This window comes from Drosophila willistoni, assembly GCF_018902025.1.
Source record: "Drosophila willistoni isolate 14030-0811.24 chromosome 2L unlocalized genomic scaffold, UCI_dwil_1.1 Seg72.1, whole genome shotgun sequence".
Taxonomy (NCBI): Eukaryota; Metazoa; Arthropoda; class Insecta; order Diptera; family Drosophilidae; genus Drosophila; species Drosophila willistoni.
The window spans coordinates 1,531,869-1,548,208 of NW_025814049.1; the positions used below are offsets into that span (position 1 = coordinate 1,531,869).

The following is a 16,340-nucleotide window of genomic DNA, read 5'->3' on the forward strand; positions in this document are numbered from 1 at the left end:
TGACATGTTACAGTTCTTTAGTCTGGAGTCTAGACCCAATTACTGATACATATCCTCAAAATCGAAGAGTGTCTAGACTCTAGACTTCATTTACTTCTTCTAGATTCTTATACCGCCAACTAGAGAGTCATCGAATAAAGGCGTGCTATATAGACAAATCTTCATACTGTAAAAATACCTTTAATGCAAAATTGCTGCAATTACTGAGTCAAAAATCTTGATTTTGTGATCGAAAACTTTTTCCGTCCATGCTTCTATCTTATATATTCTACGTAAAGACTTTAAATAGCATCGCTCTTCATTGAATTTCATTTCCTGTTATTTACTTATTATAAATATAGCCTTTGGACCTGTAATTAGGTAATTTAAAAAGATTTTTGACGCCCTCATTTTAGTCAAAATCTCAGTGGTAGTGGGCCCATCAAAATATTGTAAAATTTTACCAAAATAATGAGGAGGTCTAAAGTATGTAACTCAATAGTTTTTTTCTATAAAAATAGCTAAAACAATTAGTTTTACTTGCAACCTAAAAGAACTTAGGCGGCAACTTCTGCATTATGGGCAGCACTTGTACGAACTAGTGCTGTTGTACTGTACTCAATGCATTCGATGGGCAGCACTAGCATAAGCAACAAAAATTTGACGATGGCGCCAGAGTGAACTATTTTAAAGTAAATGCTGCATTGATTTATCTACTGAATGTACTGAAATTTAAATGGTTCATGGTCACGGAATCAGATTAAATATTAACTACAACTACAACGATTAAAACGACTGTGAACAACTTACTTTTATAGAAGATACAAAATTTCCGATAGGCTTTGAATATAAATACTTTATTTTGCATTGCGATCTCATTTTGAATTTATTAAAATAACATTTAAATTTTGAAACATCTTTCTCCCTCTCCCTGTGTGTGTATCTCTCTCTCTCTCTCTCTCCCTGTCCCTCTGTGGCTTCCTTTGGCAATTAAATTAAAAGACGAACTAAGCTGCTGGTTTTAATGTGGTGGTGGTGGTGGTTGCGATGGTTGTTGTTGGGATATCTGGGATATTGGTAACACCAGGAGTTGTTACTTGTGGCACCGTTACTTTAGGCATAACTGTGGTCGTTGACATTCCTTCTGAGGCTAATTTATAGGTAATTTGAGCATAGAAAGTTAGCATAAAGATAACAACAAAATCATGGAAGAGTATTAGTGAAGCCAAAAGGTAATCATCGAGACGCATTTCAGCAAATCGCCCACCATTGATGGTCTGGGCATGATACATTACAAACTAAAAAAAAAACAAGGAGAAGAAAATCATATATCAACCAAGATATATCAATTGAATATATCGAACTTACCAGCAGGACTATAACTGTAATAAAAATCTGGTAGGCAATAAAGGCATATGGCATGCCTACCACAACATGCATCATGATGAAAAACACAGTAACAATGAGGAAAATAAAAGCCAGCACAAATAATATAACTACGTCCAAAGTTAAATCGTGCTAATCAGTTAAGATCGATAATAGATTACAAAACGGGTTAAAAATTTAAGACTCTGTGATTAAACTTACAGGTATTATAGATCCAAATAATATGAATAGGAATGTAAGTAAAAGGCATACGGCAAACCACATAATTAAATCTGGCCATAAAGTGTGAGCAACAAAAGAGAATAAGCCAATGGTCACAAATTCCACCTGATTGAAATAAATTGATAATGATTAGTTTACAATTTTAGTTGATTAAATCCTTTTTGAAACTCACTATAAGTACACATAGAAGCCAATTAACGCCCGTTATGAAACGTATCTTCTCGAAGAATATGAAAAATGTGACCAGTGCCATGGCAAGAACAAAAAATATCACACTTATCCAGTAATAATCCACAAAGGCATTGCGAACATCCTTACTATAATGTAAAATCCAAAAGAAATGTGAGAAAAAGTATATATAGGGGGAGGGGAGGGGAGGTCACTACTTACACTAGACATACAACTAGCCATTGTAACAGAGCCAATACCATCCAGGCTATTGATACCAAATAGACAACGCATGCAAATTTACGTCGGGCCCGACGATAGGCCCTCAATCTCTGACGACGTTCATCCATAATCGTCTCAGAGTTTCTCTAACGACATAGACTACAAATTTAACAAAGTGGTGTCCCTTTTCGGTTTTTAGATTTCTTGTTGGCTCGGGACACCGACAAAGAAATTCAAATAGACTTGCTTTTGAGGTTTCTCACTTGTTTTTTTTTAGTATTGTATATGAAACAATTGAATGCAATAAATGGATTTGAATGCTGTAAATGTATAATGTATATTGTAGATTTTGAATACAACTTTTTGAGTTAAGAATCCAGGCCGTATACGTTTTCATGAACACAAACACACACACACAAACACAAATTTCAATCAAAATCACATTCGAATATTGTGTGAAATTCACGTAAATCAGTGTTTGACTTTCCAAAATATTCAAGTATTGTTTTTGGTTGTATACATTTTTAAAAGGAAATCATTTTTGTTTAGGGATTTTTGCTTTTTGTATTGTGAAGTTTAAATTTCAGCATAGTTGGCATTCTGTTTAGTGATATATAGTTAATTTTTATATTATTATTATGTTTTTTTTTTCTTTTTTAATATACAAATTATAAATGTAAAAACAAATAAGCAAATTATTATCAAAGTTAACATCTTTTAACATCTGCGCGCTTTGAGCCCTTTAGAGTTTGATTCTATTATAAAGGACTCCTGCTGCTCCATTCCATTGACCCGTAAGTTAACAGTTATGCCGGCCGATAGTGATGATGAATATATAGCGAAAAAATTGCTATGCAAGACCTACTTGGTGACTTGTGTAATGCTTCTCATTGGCCAGATACAGGTGGCCGTGGTAATGGAAATGTAAGCCATCCCTCTCTCTCTCTCTTCAAAATAATCACTAAAATTAACTTTTACTTGTCTCTTAGAAAACCTGTAAAGGAATTTCTGAGACAGCATTATTATGTGAGTCTTGTGCAATTTTTCTTAAGTTTTATATCGATCCAGCTGTACGTATTTTTCTATCACATCATTGTACAAAAATCGGCCTGGAAAAGAATTTTGGCCGGCGTATGGACGGTGAGTTTTTTTTTTTGAGCTCAGTGAAAAGGTTTTTAATAATTTGTTCTGCAGTTTGAAGTTAATACCATATCCATTATGAAACCGGCCAAAAAGGCGCCATATATCAGTTTATTGGTATCCCTGGTATTGACCTATTTCATAATGTTAGTTAGCCTGATCTATGGCAATTTGGCTGTACGTCATCGACGTGGTCTTTTTGTAAGTTATAAGAAACATTCTCTAACCATTAATCATCTCACTATGGACTATTTAGATGTCCCGCCATAATATCATACGTTGGAGTGAACGTCTTTTTGTCCTGACCAGTTTTGGCATCATTGTCGCCTCAGAAATGAAACGTGTTATTATTGAGTTTCCCACTCTCTTTATCTACACTTTGTTATCAAATGTGGTATGAGATAATACTTTCGATTCATATCTTTAGATAAATCTCTCATTTTTCCTCGAATTATATATAGTTTGTGATCATTTTTGCTGCCTCGATGAGAAAACCGAATTTCTATCATATTGAAATGAAAGCTGATAATATCTTAATTGGACAATTGTATTATCTCAATTTCTATGCTCTCTATATGGGTTATGTGTGGACAACGGCAGCGGGAATTGAATTGATGGGCTGGAATGTAAATCTCTTTTCCTAACCCTAACTCCCGCCAGGGTTGTCAAGTGTGTGTGTGTACCACCAGAAGAGAAGATGAAACAGCTGTTTTGTTTTGAGGGTCGTCGGGTATTTGGGCGCCTGCGCCAAAGAGAAAAATCAATCCCCCCTCTCTTAAACCCCACCGCCATGCCACCCATTCCAAAGTTATGTCACAAGTCGGATACGGATATACTACGAGTTCAGAGTCAGCCTGTCTGCCAGCCAACCAGCCAGAGAGCCATTCAGTTAGTCAGTCGTTGTCGTGGTCGTCTTCATTATCGTCGTCGTTGTCGTCGTTAGAAGCAACTTGGCTGGTCGACCAGAATCATTTCCAGAATGCGGCACATCTCGTCGCTGTGCCTCGTTTAAAAATCAATAAGAGTTGTGTTTTTCCATTTCATGCTAATTAAAACTAAAAACAAATGGCTTCAATCCTTCATCATTATCTTTACAAGATTTCTCAGCCTAACTCTTGAGTTTGTTGCTGTGCCTGTGCGGTATGTAAAATCAAATCTCTCTTTTACAAATTTTCTCAAACAGTATATTAGATATATATATATATGTATGTATATATGTGTGTGTGTATGTGTATATAAATATTTTTGCTGTGCGTTTGTTTGCTTTTTCCTTATTACAAAACAATTGTAAACTTTAACATTAGTTGTTTTCCTTTTTGTTTAATTATTACATTTTAGTTTATCAAAATATACGTTTTTTTTGTTTAGACACAGTTTTCTTTTTTAGTTTTACACGCATAAGGCCAAATACATAAAGGCATTTTAGTTTACTTTTTGGGTTAAATGGGATTTTCTTTGCAATATAATTCTCCTCCAACGATCCATTTGTGCTGGGCTTATTTTGGATGTGATTTTTTTATTGGGGCTTCTCAGTGACAGCGGCTACACGATTATCGCTGCTGCTGCTGCTACTAGATGGCAAAATTGATACTGAAAATAGTTGCAAAGTACAAGAAATTAGCATATATAATTAAATTATTTAGTATACAGTCTAGGAAACTTAATAATAACTTGCTTAATGTGTCTTATAGTACAACTATCGTTATTTCGTTGGCTCTTAGATTAAATTACATGAATTTAAATCGGATATCAAAGTCGCCTTTCGGATTTCTTGGCTTTTACACTTGATTTTGATTTCATTTTGTTCTCATTTCCTCTTTACATATAGGTTAGATCAAACTTACATATCTTTGTAAAGTTGTTTTCTGTCACTTAGGCCCATCTTTTGGTTCTTTAAGACCCATTTCTTCAGTAGATATAGGTTTAATCTACACAACTCTCGTATCTTGATTAGATATACGTTAAATCAAGCTTCTATATCCACTTAAAGTTGTTTCTTGGCTTTCTTGACATTTTGGGAGGTTCGTGGACTTATCTTTTACTTCTTTTAGTCTCATTTCTTCATTAGATATAGGTTAAATCATCGTTCTATATCTAATTAAATTTGTTTCTTGGCTTTATTGACACTTTGGCAGGTATTTTAAGTCTCTTATCTTGGTTAGATATAGGTTAAATCAATTTTCTATATCTACCTTAAGTTGTCTCTTGGCTTTCTTGGCACTTAGGCAGGTTTTTTCTTATATCTTGATTGGATATAGGTTAAATCAAGCTTCTATATCCACTTAAAATTGTCTCTTGGCTTTCTTGACATTTAGACAGCTTCTTAGACTTATCTTTTAGTTCTTTTCATCTTATTTCTTTTTTAGATATAGACTAGATCCAAATACTATATGTTGAAGCTATTTCTTGCCATTTAGGCAGGTTCTTACACATGTCGTTCAAAACTCTTGGCCGCTTATATCTTTTAGATATATATTTGATAGCTTTAAGTTAGAGTAAACTTCTAAAACATATTATTAAAACTTAATTTTAAAGACTACTTAATAAATTTTCGAAACATTGAGATCATTATTTAACTATACTTATAATTAGTCTCATTTTTTTGGAAATATCAATGGAGTCAAAAATGTTTATTTAGATACATACACGGAAAAGGCTATTGAAAACATTTGATTTGATTCAACAAAGTTTACAAAGATCTCTACTTGGAAAAAAGTTATAAATAAACATGTTTAAGAGGAAAAAGAACTTAATAACAATCTAAATGTAAAGATTATTTGGTAGTCTCTAGAAAATAACTTAGAATTTGTCATATACTTAGCACGATGCTCAGTCATGATCTATAAATAAACTATGACTTAAATGTTCATAAACTTAACAGTTATTAATATAATTAACACAAATTAAAAGCAACAATTAGACGACATGAAAAGCATTTTCAACATTTACCTTTTTAGAGTTTCTGTTTTTTCGAGTTGTGCTTAGCCTAAACAAAACCTTTTTCTTTCTCTATATATATAATATACAATTATAATGTATAAATCTATATGAACATCAACTTTGTTGCTGGGTTTTGAGGGTATAATATGGAATTGCTTTAGATTTATTGATTTTGTTTTTGATTTTTTCTTTGTGTAATTTATATTTGTTTTTTTTTTTTTGTTTGTTCAATTGAAAAGCGACACTGTAAATAAAATAAAAAGGGTTGGCAAAAAAAATTTCATCATCAGTTTTGAATTACAAATTTTTTGTTTTGTTTTTATGTTTTCTTGTTGGTATTAGTTACGTCAAAAAGCCACATTGATAAGGATTAGTTAAAGCAAAACCACAAGCCAAATAAACAGTTTTTGTTTTTTAGATACTTAATCTGTAAGTTAAGCCCAGTCACCTAAAAGCTAAGCTAAGGTTTTAACCTTACGATTATAACTAAGATCTTTGTGGATCTTTTTTGCTTAAGCTTAACCACAAAATAGATATGAAAATGTTAGCTTACCTAAGATTATAATGAGCAGCACAACGGCAATCACTCCCAGAATGATCATCATTTTCATATTGGCCCACCATTGTTTACGTTTCAATTTGCCAGCCTGCTGTTCGAATTGTGAGGCACCCTGTTCCAATTGATCGGCACGTTCACCCAATTCTGATAGCTTCTGATCGCGTTCCAATACTTTTTCCACATTTACACGCATTATGCCAACAACTTCATCGACTTTGGCCTGCGTTTGTTGTAGACGCTTTTGGGATGCATTGTTATTGCTGGGATTGATGTTATAGTTGTTGTTGTAGTTGTTGTTGTCATTGGGCGGCGGCGGAAGTATGGGAAAACTGTATAAATTTATTTTTGTGGAGGACATATATATATAGATATGAGAGGCACATTCAACAAAAGAAGTACAAAAGCACAAAATGCAGTCAAATGTTTGATATGACAAAGATAAAAGGACAATGACATCGATCTCAATGAGATTATGATGATGATGAGATCAAGTGGGTTGGCACCCTGTAGAGTATGACAACCCTTTTCTTAAATTTGGCATATGATCCAGCATAAACAAGGCTGTTTATGATATGATATCTTATGCCATATGGAAACTATATAATCAGCATATTTTTTCTAAATATACAAATCTTAGAAGGCAAGGCCAAGGCCCTAAGTCTCGTCTCCATTTAAATAGTAAGGGAAATATCATGACAAGTATTTAAATGACGTCATTGGTTTCATTTTAGTTTTTAGTTAATGGCTTTTCTGCATAGATATGTGCGATGACTTTTATGTGAATTGCTTTCCCTAAAAACTTACTCATTGGCATTGGAACCGGAGGGGGCAGGGGACTCGTTGTTCTCCATCGTTATTCTGAAAAGAAATTGAGTAGAAGAAGAAAGACATTTATTGTTTACTTTTCCCACTTGTGTTTTGCGTTTAATTTGCCTTGAAATCGAAACAAAAACGACCAGCTACATCTTATCTATGGACTACCCCCAATCCCCCACCCTTTTTGTAGCCTCAATCAGCCGACTAATACCCGCTCCAGAGCAAAGTCTATGAATCACTCTCCAATGGAGAGTAGGCAAAAAAGGCGAAAGAAAAAAATGAAAACTTGTTGCATGTGCCAACGCATTGTGTTTACCCCTACCCAAAAAAACATTCTTGGGATAACGTCTCCACCCAGTCTTAGGACTCACCTTGTCACTGTTGTTGTGCGTTTTTGGATGTTAGTTTTATATTTTTGGCAATATTTTTTTTTTGTGTTCTTTTTCTTTTGCTTTGTGCCGATTGCTGCGATCAAACTACAAAAGCAACAATTTTAATCACACACACAAACACACACAGACGCAATCGCTCTCTCCGCTTTGGTGTTTTTAAGGTCTACGGTCACTCTAACAATAATCGATAACATGCATAGAGATGAGGCACCAAAATTGCAGTCACTGTTTAAATCACACAATGAAATTATTTATGTGATGAATATTTATGTCTGAAGTAAATGAGTAAAATTCAAAAAAAGCGTTTATCCAATTCTAAATTAGAAAAATTACATTTAATTAAATTTTTAAAAATTTATCGGCTCAGCAGAGTAGTAACTTATCGATAATTATCTAATTATGCATGGTGTTGCCACATCACCAATTTATTTCTTACTTGGCGCTTCCTTCAAATTTTCAATGATTTTTCGGTTTCTGTCTTATTACAGCTGATAAAATAATGGAAAATGCATAACTCGCTGGCTTCTCGATTGCTAGTGCGCCTTCTTATGCTCTTTGCCTTGGTCACAGTGGTGTCTATAGTTATACTAACCAAGTGCGGATTCGATGAGTTGACAGCACAGCAACAGCAGGAGACTCAGCAACCGCAACCGCAGACTCAAATTAATGAGGTGACTTCCGGTTATAACTTTATTATAAGCGAGCGGGATGCGGAAATTGAGAGGCTCAAACATGAAGTTCTTACCCTCAAGGCTCAGTTGGTATTAATGCAAAATAATCGAAGTGGAGGAGCAAGTGGAAGCAATGGGGAGACAACTACCAGCACTGCCATTTCATCACCACTGGTGGCCAGCCATCACTATGACTGCAGCAGTTATATACGCAAGCAAGTTGGAGCAGCCGAAATACTCCATGGTTTGCCTCTCAACAATGAATACGAATTGATACCGTATAATCATTTCACCTTCACACGCGTTTATCCCATCGATTTGGGTCTGGGCAAACGTGTGGTTGAGAAACCAATTGGCTATAGAAGGCGCGATCTGCTGGAGGCGGTAAATAAGGCTTTAGAAAGCCTTAATCGTAATCATACGGCTAGAATGAGAGCCAAATCTTCAACTGGCAATTCTGTAGATGCAGTGAAATTTACCCTGGATGATTTCATTGAGGGCATCTATCGTACTGAACCCACCACTGGAACACAGTATGAACTGTACTTTAAGAGCATTAAACATCCCATGCCTTTGGTGCGTAAGGCTCTGATAATGCGTCCTTTTGCCCCTCTCCAGACTGTGCAGCTGGCAGAGATGGCCACTGCATCGCCTGGGACAAAAGATGTAGAAACTATTCATATCATATTGCCTTTAGCTGGACGTTTGCATAGTTTTCGTAGTTTTCTGAAAATGTTTAAACATCTCGATGATCCGCATTTGAGACTAATTGTAGTCTATTTCGGAGAGCAAGGACTGAGCCAGGCCAAGCAGTTGATTGGTGCCAAAGGACATGTTCAACTGTTGGCCTTGAATGAGACTTTTAGCAGGGGTGAGTTTTAATATGATTAAATTTATACGAAATTACCTATACATATTCCCTCTTTGGTTCCATTTCTTCAGCTAAAGCTCTTCGTTTAGGTGCCGAACACATTAAACTGCCCAAGGCAAAGGATAGCAAGGACGCAAAGGACTCTGATGCGTTGCTCTTTATGTGCGATGTGGATATAGTGTTTACTAGCAAATTTTTAGAACGTTGTCGTTGGAATTCATCGCCGGGTAAAAAGGTCTACTATCCCGTGGTGTTTAGCCTCTACAATCCTCACGTGGTCTATACGCTGCAAGGCAAACCCATGCCCAGTGATCCCGAGCAATTGATCATCTCCAGAGACACGGGCTTTTGGCGTGACTTTGGCTATGGCATGACCTGCCAATATAGATCGAATTTCCTGCAAATACGTGGATTCGATGAAGAGGAAATCGTTGGCTGGGGTGGCGAGGATGTTATGCTCTATAGAAAGTATATTAGATCGAAAATAAAAATCATACGTGCCACAGATCCTGGCATATTTCATCGTTGGCATACTAAGGTAAGTTACGCTCGAATTGCTTATGAACAACAAATAATAATTTCTAACTAAATATTTACATAGATATGCTCTAATTCTCTGACTGCCGATCAATATCGAGCCTGTATACGTTCACGCGCTTTGAATGAGGCGTCCCATGCCCAATTGGGTTTCCTGGCATTCAGAGATGAAATAGCTGCCGCCCAGAAAGAAGCCTCCAAGCCATTGTCATCATCCATATCGATATCATCGTGATCTAATACTTTTCTCGTTTTGGGCCTAAAATTGAGACAATAATCTGCTTATTTAGCAGAAAGCCGCAAAGATATAAAATACATATTATATATATATAATATATAGAAATTGTTAAAAAAAAAACTTAGCTTAAATTGTTGAGTCACACAAAAAATTGTTCTTCCATGAAGCAAACTAGATGCAATCGTCAAATCAAGTAACTTATAAACTAAGCCCATATTTAAGAGCAAAAAAAAAAAACTAAACTAAACTAAACCAAACTAAAAAAACAAAAAAATTATCTTTTGCTGTATGGAAAATGTAAATTAAATGGTTTAATTAAACTTGTCGCCGTTTGGTGAATTACGAAAAATGCCAATGACCTCGCCAAAAAAAAAAACAATTTTTCAAAAGGTTCACTGATTTGTAGACAAGTCAAGACATATTCCGCTTAAAACTCCTTTTCATGGTCACGCTTCTAGGGTTTATGGTAAAGACGCTCCGCCCAGTATACGAATTCCAACACTTTAATTTCTGACTCATTTCTTATTTGACAAGAAGATGGAGGAGAAGTGTGAGTGGATATATTCTTAAGGCATTACCTCATAGACTCGTAATTAGTCGGATTAATGACAGGCTGTCTGTGGTTGGGCACATCCTCTTTTTGGCTCGGTCTATCTATCTCACCCTCTCCGATTCCGTGAAAGCCAAACTGACCATGAAATGATGAGCAGACCAAAACCCAACCCACAATAATAATCAAGGTGTTGCAGGTGAAGTGACAAATCGTCGACCAACACCTCAGAGACCTAGCTTGCTCTCAACGCATATGCCAACACCACCAAAACACACCACATTCGGTGGCGACGGCGGCGCCCCATCAAGCTGATCTCGCGGTTCAGTGCCTCGGATTCTAAATAACTCTAGCTCCAACGAGCTTGGTTTTATTTTTTTGTGTTTTTTTTTTTTTGGAGCTCTGTCGGTATTCAATGGAAGTTTTGAATAAATACCTGTGCTTGTGTTTGCCGTAGACCATTCGTGAATTGAATTCTCTGACAAGTGGAGTGGCTTAGGCCAAATTAAAACCCGGATCAATAAATATAAAGTGTATGAAAGGACTCTTTCAACACGTGACAGTGATTTAAATAAGTGACTAATCAAAAATGCATGCCCTGCTCTGGGTAAGTTCGAAATTAATGTTCAAATTAATATATACATAAGTCAAGTGTTTAAAGTGATTGAAAATCAAGCATTATAAAGGGTTTTTTTCTCTCTCTAAGCTTTACAAATCTGTGAAACAATCATAAATGTGTTGTGAAAAGCTTGAAGCAAACGTTTACAATTTCAAAAGGGATAAACCTGAACAATGGATTTAGGAGCATCTCGATAAAGACAACTCCATAATTAGCTAAAGAACAATATAAATTTCGAACCAAACTATCTACATTTAGTAGACTATTTGATTTAGTTGACCTCTGTTGTTTCTAAATTCAAATGCGCCACAAAAGTTACATAATATGAACATTAAATATCATGCGTTATTTAACAGATATACCTACCTGGCTGTTTAGAGAATTTTCTATATAATAAACTTCTATATATAAATGTTTTTTGCATTATCAATTTTAAAAACTTTTCATCTTTCATTTCTGAATTTTTATAATTTTTAAACGATCAAATTTCTATGTTTTCGTTGCATATTTAATTAAATTCTTACAGTAATACCAAGATAAAGATAATTCAAGACGATTGACATTTTTTGGAAAACATGATATTTAAAGATAACGTGGAACAAACATAAAATAAATAGATTTGAATCAACTGGATTATATTTTTAAACTAGTTTACAAAGCTTTCTGATTAACACTACTAAAAAGGTGACCCCATATACATACAATACAGAAATTAGCAACACTGGCAATTATTCTTGAACCATAACTAGTAGGATTTATGTGAACTAAATAGTGTTTATGGCTGAAAACTAACGACATTTTATATTTATCAACACTACAGACTAGTGTAACCCATAAACTTTTCAAAAATTGGCAGCACTTTGTTCAATAGTTATAGTTTTAATCTTTCTCACACAACTTTATGTAGAATATTTCGTAAATGTAGAGGTAATTGACTGCTTAAATCTTGATCTAATATAGAAATTCAAAGTTTAGTAAAACTACAGATTAAAGTTACGTATAATAAAGGTTCCATTAGTTTATCAATTCTTGTGAACTTCATCATCTTCTTTATAATATGGCGCGTTAACCCATTTTGGACCACCGTTCGACTTTTCGAACAGCAAGTTTTGTATATTTTCAAAGATTCTGTATTTTATTTGACTATATTTCAATTAAAGGGAAGTATATAGTTAGTTCAACAAAAATTACGTTGAGTAAACCTTCAAATCCATTTTTTGAACCAGTTTCATCCCAAACTAAAACAGGCAGAATGTTTTTTTTTTAAAAAGTCATTTTCCAACTTAAAATCAGCCCGGTCCAAAATGGGACTTAATCTTCTAGACCATATTTTGAACTTAGCAACACTTTGAATTAGTGTTTTTTTTGTCTCTTTTTTGAGGATTTTAATATTTGCCAAGCACTATCAAGTGTGCGTCATAAGAAATGTGTAAAATAAACTTCACAAATTGTCTTCTTAATGATTTTTACAACACAGTTGGTTAAAAGACTGCACCGAGTGGAGTATGATCGCATTTAGCAACACTGCAAATTAGGGTTACCCCACGATTTGTTTCGTAAAATGACAGAATTTATTATATTGCTGTTATACAACTCCAGATATGACCTAGCACTGCAAATTTTCATAATTTATTCTATTAAATAGAATAATATTCATATGCCTAAACATACATTACATAATTGCTTATATAACTCAAATTTTCCCTTCCAAAAATTTTTGTTGTTATTTTTCCAAATTCTAAAGACCAACGACCCTAGCCAAAATTGACAATCAAAATTTTGCTACATTAATTTTAAATCCATCCATGAAATAATAATTATTCTAATGAAGTTGACCACACCACCACACCAGGGGGTCAGTACTTCACCCCTCAGGTATATTTGTCTGATCCATATAGAGAGGGGAGAGAAGATTGACCAATGCTTTGGCACTGTGGTGCGATGCGAGTAAATGTGAACCCCAAGCGGAAGTTGTTCCTGATGCTTGATTAACAAAGCGTGGCGAGTGGCTAGCTAGCTAGCCCAGCTAACTAACAAAAATATTTGCTTTTGGGTTTTGGCCTTTTGAGGCTTTTCCAAAGGTTCATTCATAGTGAGCGTTATGATTCTGCTGATACCGAAAACCAAAAACCAAAAATTTAAAATTCATTCAAAAAATGATGTCAATGCTATTTTATGCATATGAATGGAAATATAGAGACGGAGAGAGTGAGACAGTTGTTGGGACAGAGAGAGAGAGAGAGCGACCCAAATCTATGCTCTATCTATTGCATAATCGGGGGAGGGAATAAAAGCGGGGAGCTTGATCATATTTCACGGCGGTTGGCCACCAGGCCCAAGCCCAGCATTGTTGTACCCATTGGAGTGTCGTCCATTTTTAATGATGATTTTGTACTTTGTACTGCTTTCGTCAATTATGATTGGAGGCTGTGGCCCTATGTATGTATGCATGTGTGTGGTTGTGGCCCAAATGTCCAGCCGTGTGTGAAATATGCGGTCTGTGTGCGGGGGCAATTAACTAAACTCAAATCTAATGATTGTGATTAACTACCATACACATACACAAACAAAATTATTATTTTCAGCTACTAGGGCTGACCATATTGGTTTGCGCCCAGGCGGCAGTTCAAGTCACAGAACCAGAGGCCAGATCAGTAACCACCAATTCGAATTCGCATGCCAATCCCAATTCCCAGCAGGCCTCAACAGGAGTTGTTGGAGTCCTGGATTCGGTGCTGCATGGAAAGAGCCGGCAATCGCGCTGTGTGCGCTGCTATGAGGATCGGGAACGTGATCGTTATTACGGCGGAAGTTATTCCAGTCGATCTGCAGGCGATGATTATCTGAGGGGTAGCAGTTCTTGGTACTATTCGGGCTATGATGATCGCAGCTCTGGTCGTGATCGCGACTATGACAGATATTATGATCGAAGTCGCTACTATGATGATCGGTATACACCACGCACGTACGATCGCTATGAGAGTCGAGGTGCTTATGATGACTATCGCACCGGAGGGGGAAGAGATCGCGGCTATGGTTATGACAATCGAGATCGCTATTACACCGATCGCTATAGCGATAGTTCGAGAGGTAAGTTGAGTACGAGTATGGCCAGCTTGGGGGTTATTATACATTTATTATTCCTTTTTCTAGATCGCTATTATGATCGTTCACGTTCCAGCTATGATCGCTATGATCCCTACGATCGGTATTATTCCAGGTATGATTTTCGCAACTATAAACCTTGGGATGAGACCTACAGGTAGCGATTAAGAATTTCCATTCTACTTTGTGTATATACTTTTTCGATGTTCTGTTTATATACCCTTACAGAGAGATGTTGAAAACTTTAGATCAATAAGTAATGTTTATGTCTATATATATCAATTGGTTATTGTTGGATTGTGATTGACCATTACGAATTCAATATAAGATCTCTCAATATATTTAATACAAAAACCGAATGGTTTGTGTCTAGGATAGTAGGTACTTTCTCCTCTTCTTTAAGCTTGAACCAATTGGGAATTACAAGTCGAATATGAATTTTTTATAAGTATAGAATAGAATGCTAAATTAACTAATTTTAGACGAGAAATATTTAGTACTTCATTTTAGTAAGTAATTAAAGTGGTTTTGAGTCATCTCTGTAGGGGTATATAAGTATCGGTTCACCGATTTTCTGTGTCTATAACTCTATTTATTTTTCAATTGAGCGTTTTACAACTTTTTACTTGCATACAACAACAACAACAAAACAACAACACACGAACAACAACAACAACAACTCGAACAACAATACACAACACAATCAACAACAACAAACCTGGATACTCTACGCCATTTGGAAAACAAATTAAAATGCACTTAATGCACTTCACTTCCTTTTTCCAATCCAATCACTGAAAAAAAAAACAAACTGCAAAACTCCCCCACCAAATATCCAAAATAAATGCACCCACTTTGCCCAGAGGACAATCGGGCTTTGATAACTCTGGTCGTGGCTATTATTTCGCCACCGATGAGGACTCCTATTCCCCACGGCCCCACAACAATCGCGATCGTGGTCCGTCTCTCTCATCCCAATCATCGCCAGGCTGCGGTAGTTGCTCCTACGGCAGCGGCACGAGAGTATCCTCCGCTCACTTGGGCAGCAACAGCTATGGGTCTGAAGGCAAAGGTTGGACCTATTTGGGCGGAGAACAGGACAAGCCGAGCTCTGGTTCTGGCTCCTCCGCTGGTTCTTCCTCCTCCTCGTCATCATCGTCGTCGTCGTCGTCGTCATCCTCATCACCTTCTTCGAGCAACAGTAGTGGCAGTAGTAGGGATAGAGAGCGTGATCGCGAACGTGATATGCAGAGGTAAGTATCCAACCAACACTCCTGCTCCTTCTTTGGTCCCCGATCCCACCAACTCTCCAACTTTCTTCTCCTATCACACTCACTGTGTTTCTGTCTGTGAATGGTCTGCGCACTCGATGGCTTTCGGAATTGGTTAAAAGCATTAAGCCTAGGCTCGCCCTCTTATCGCCCCTTGTAGCTCTCCCTATGGTGGCCGAACACGTCCTCTAGGCGTAAGCTATCTCATGGAGCGGGACAGCAACTCGGTTGTTGTCTCCGATGGACAAACTGTTAACGGTGGTGGTGGTGGGACAACAGTGATTCAAGGTGAGGGTATGCCCGTCCCAGCGGCTCAAACGGCCTCCGCTTCCGCCGAAGGTGATTCTCAGCTAAAGCCGATGGACGATGGCAGGCAATAATGACGGCGTTAACCGGGACTATACCTCGCCCTGTGGTGGGCGTGGCTGTCAAAGAAGTAGTTCTAAAGTTTCTATCTGTATTTAATTCGTGCTAATTCTAAGCTAATCAAAACTATTTATATATGTCATCTCTGTGTGTCTTAAAGAACAATAACAAATTTTGCTCAAAATAAAAGTAAACGAGACCATTTCAAAAGATCCTCAAAATAAAAGAAGAACACAAATTTGTATTTTAATGCGGAAAAGTACAGTTTTATTTGCAATAAAGATAAAT

General features: G+C 36.3%; 5 protein-coding genes across 8 annotated transcripts; 3 read left to right on the forward strand and 2 right to left on the reverse strand.

The window, feature by feature from the left end:
- Positions 1 to 815: 815 nt before the first annotated feature.
- LOC6646036 lies at positions 816 to 2,392 on the reverse strand. Its single transcript, XM_002068856.4, has 5 exons — positions 1,978 to 2,392; positions 1,760 to 1,904; positions 1,567 to 1,692; positions 1,348 to 1,497; positions 816 to 1,277 (listed from the first exon to the last, which is right to left on the reverse strand). The coding sequence occupies exons 1-5, from the start codon at positions 2,103 to 2,105 to the stop codon at positions 987 to 989; spliced, it is 840 nt and encodes a 279-aa protein (XP_002068892.1). The 5' UTR covers positions 2,106 to 2,392; the 3' UTR covers positions 816 to 986.
- Positions 2,393 to 2,517: 125 nt separating this feature from the next.
- LOC6646035 lies at positions 2,518 to 4,192 on the forward strand. 2 transcript variants are annotated; one of them, XM_002068855.4, is made up of 5 exons: positions 2,518 to 2,901; positions 2,967 to 3,117; positions 3,172 to 3,318; positions 3,374 to 3,511; positions 3,579 to 4,192. In XM_002068855.4, exons 1-5 carry the CDS (start codon positions 2,786 to 2,788, stop codon positions 3,759 to 3,761), a joined length of 735 nt encoding a protein of 244 aa, XP_002068891.1. In that variant the 5' UTR covers positions 2,518 to 2,785; the 3' UTR covers positions 3,762 to 4,192. The 2 variants fall into 2 exon arrangements, with proteins under 2 accessions (XP_002068891.1, XP_046866270.1); XM_047010314.1 differs by lacking the exon at positions 2,518 to 2,901 and having other exon boundaries at positions 2,987 to 3,003; positions 3,096 to 3,117.
- A 3-nt stretch (positions 4,193 to 4,195) lies between these two features.
- On the forward strand, positions 4,196 to 10,385 carry LOC6646033 (chondroitin sulfate N-acetylgalactosaminyltransferase 1). Its single transcript, XM_002068853.4, has 4 exons — positions 4,196 to 4,257; positions 8,313 to 9,366; positions 9,438 to 9,904; positions 9,968 to 10,385. The coding sequence occupies exons 2-4, from the start codon at positions 8,331 to 8,333 to the stop codon at positions 10,136 to 10,138; spliced, it is 1,674 nt and encodes a 557-aa protein (XP_002068889.1). The 5' UTR covers positions 4,196 to 4,257; positions 8,313 to 8,330; the 3' UTR covers positions 10,139 to 10,385.
- LOC6646034 (synaptobrevin) lies at positions 4,335 to 7,941 on the reverse strand. Of its 3 annotated transcripts, none has more exons than XM_002068854.4 (4): positions 7,804 to 7,939; positions 7,421 to 7,474; positions 6,611 to 6,945; positions 4,335 to 4,707 (listed from the first exon to the last, which is right to left on the reverse strand). In XM_002068854.4, the coding sequence occupies exons 2-4, from the start codon at positions 7,465 to 7,467 to the stop codon at positions 4,634 to 4,636; spliced, it is 456 nt and encodes a 151-aa protein (XP_002068890.2). In that variant the 5' UTR covers positions 7,468 to 7,474; positions 7,804 to 7,939; the 3' UTR covers positions 4,335 to 4,633. The 3 variants fall into 3 exon arrangements, with proteins under 3 accessions (XP_002068890.2, XP_015033171.1, XP_023033609.1); XM_015177685.3 differs by having other exon boundaries at positions 4,336 to 4,707; positions 6,611 to 6,876; positions 7,804 to 7,936; XM_023177841.2 differs by lacking the exon at positions 4,335 to 4,707 and adding an exon at positions 6,272 to 6,301 and having other exon boundaries at positions 7,804 to 7,941.
- An 895-nt stretch (positions 10,386 to 11,280) lies between the features above and the next one.
- On the forward strand, positions 11,281 to 16,077 carry LOC6646032 (uncharacterized protein DDB_G0271670). Its single transcript, XM_023177908.2, has 5 exons — positions 11,281 to 11,298; positions 13,896 to 14,400; positions 14,464 to 14,530; positions 15,279 to 15,668; positions 15,847 to 16,077. Exons 1-5 carry the CDS (start codon positions 11,281 to 11,283, stop codon positions 16,064 to 16,066), a joined length of 1,200 nt encoding a protein of 399 aa, XP_023033676.1. The 3' UTR covers positions 16,067 to 16,077.
- The last annotated feature ends 263 nt before the right edge of the window (positions 16,078 to 16,340 follow it).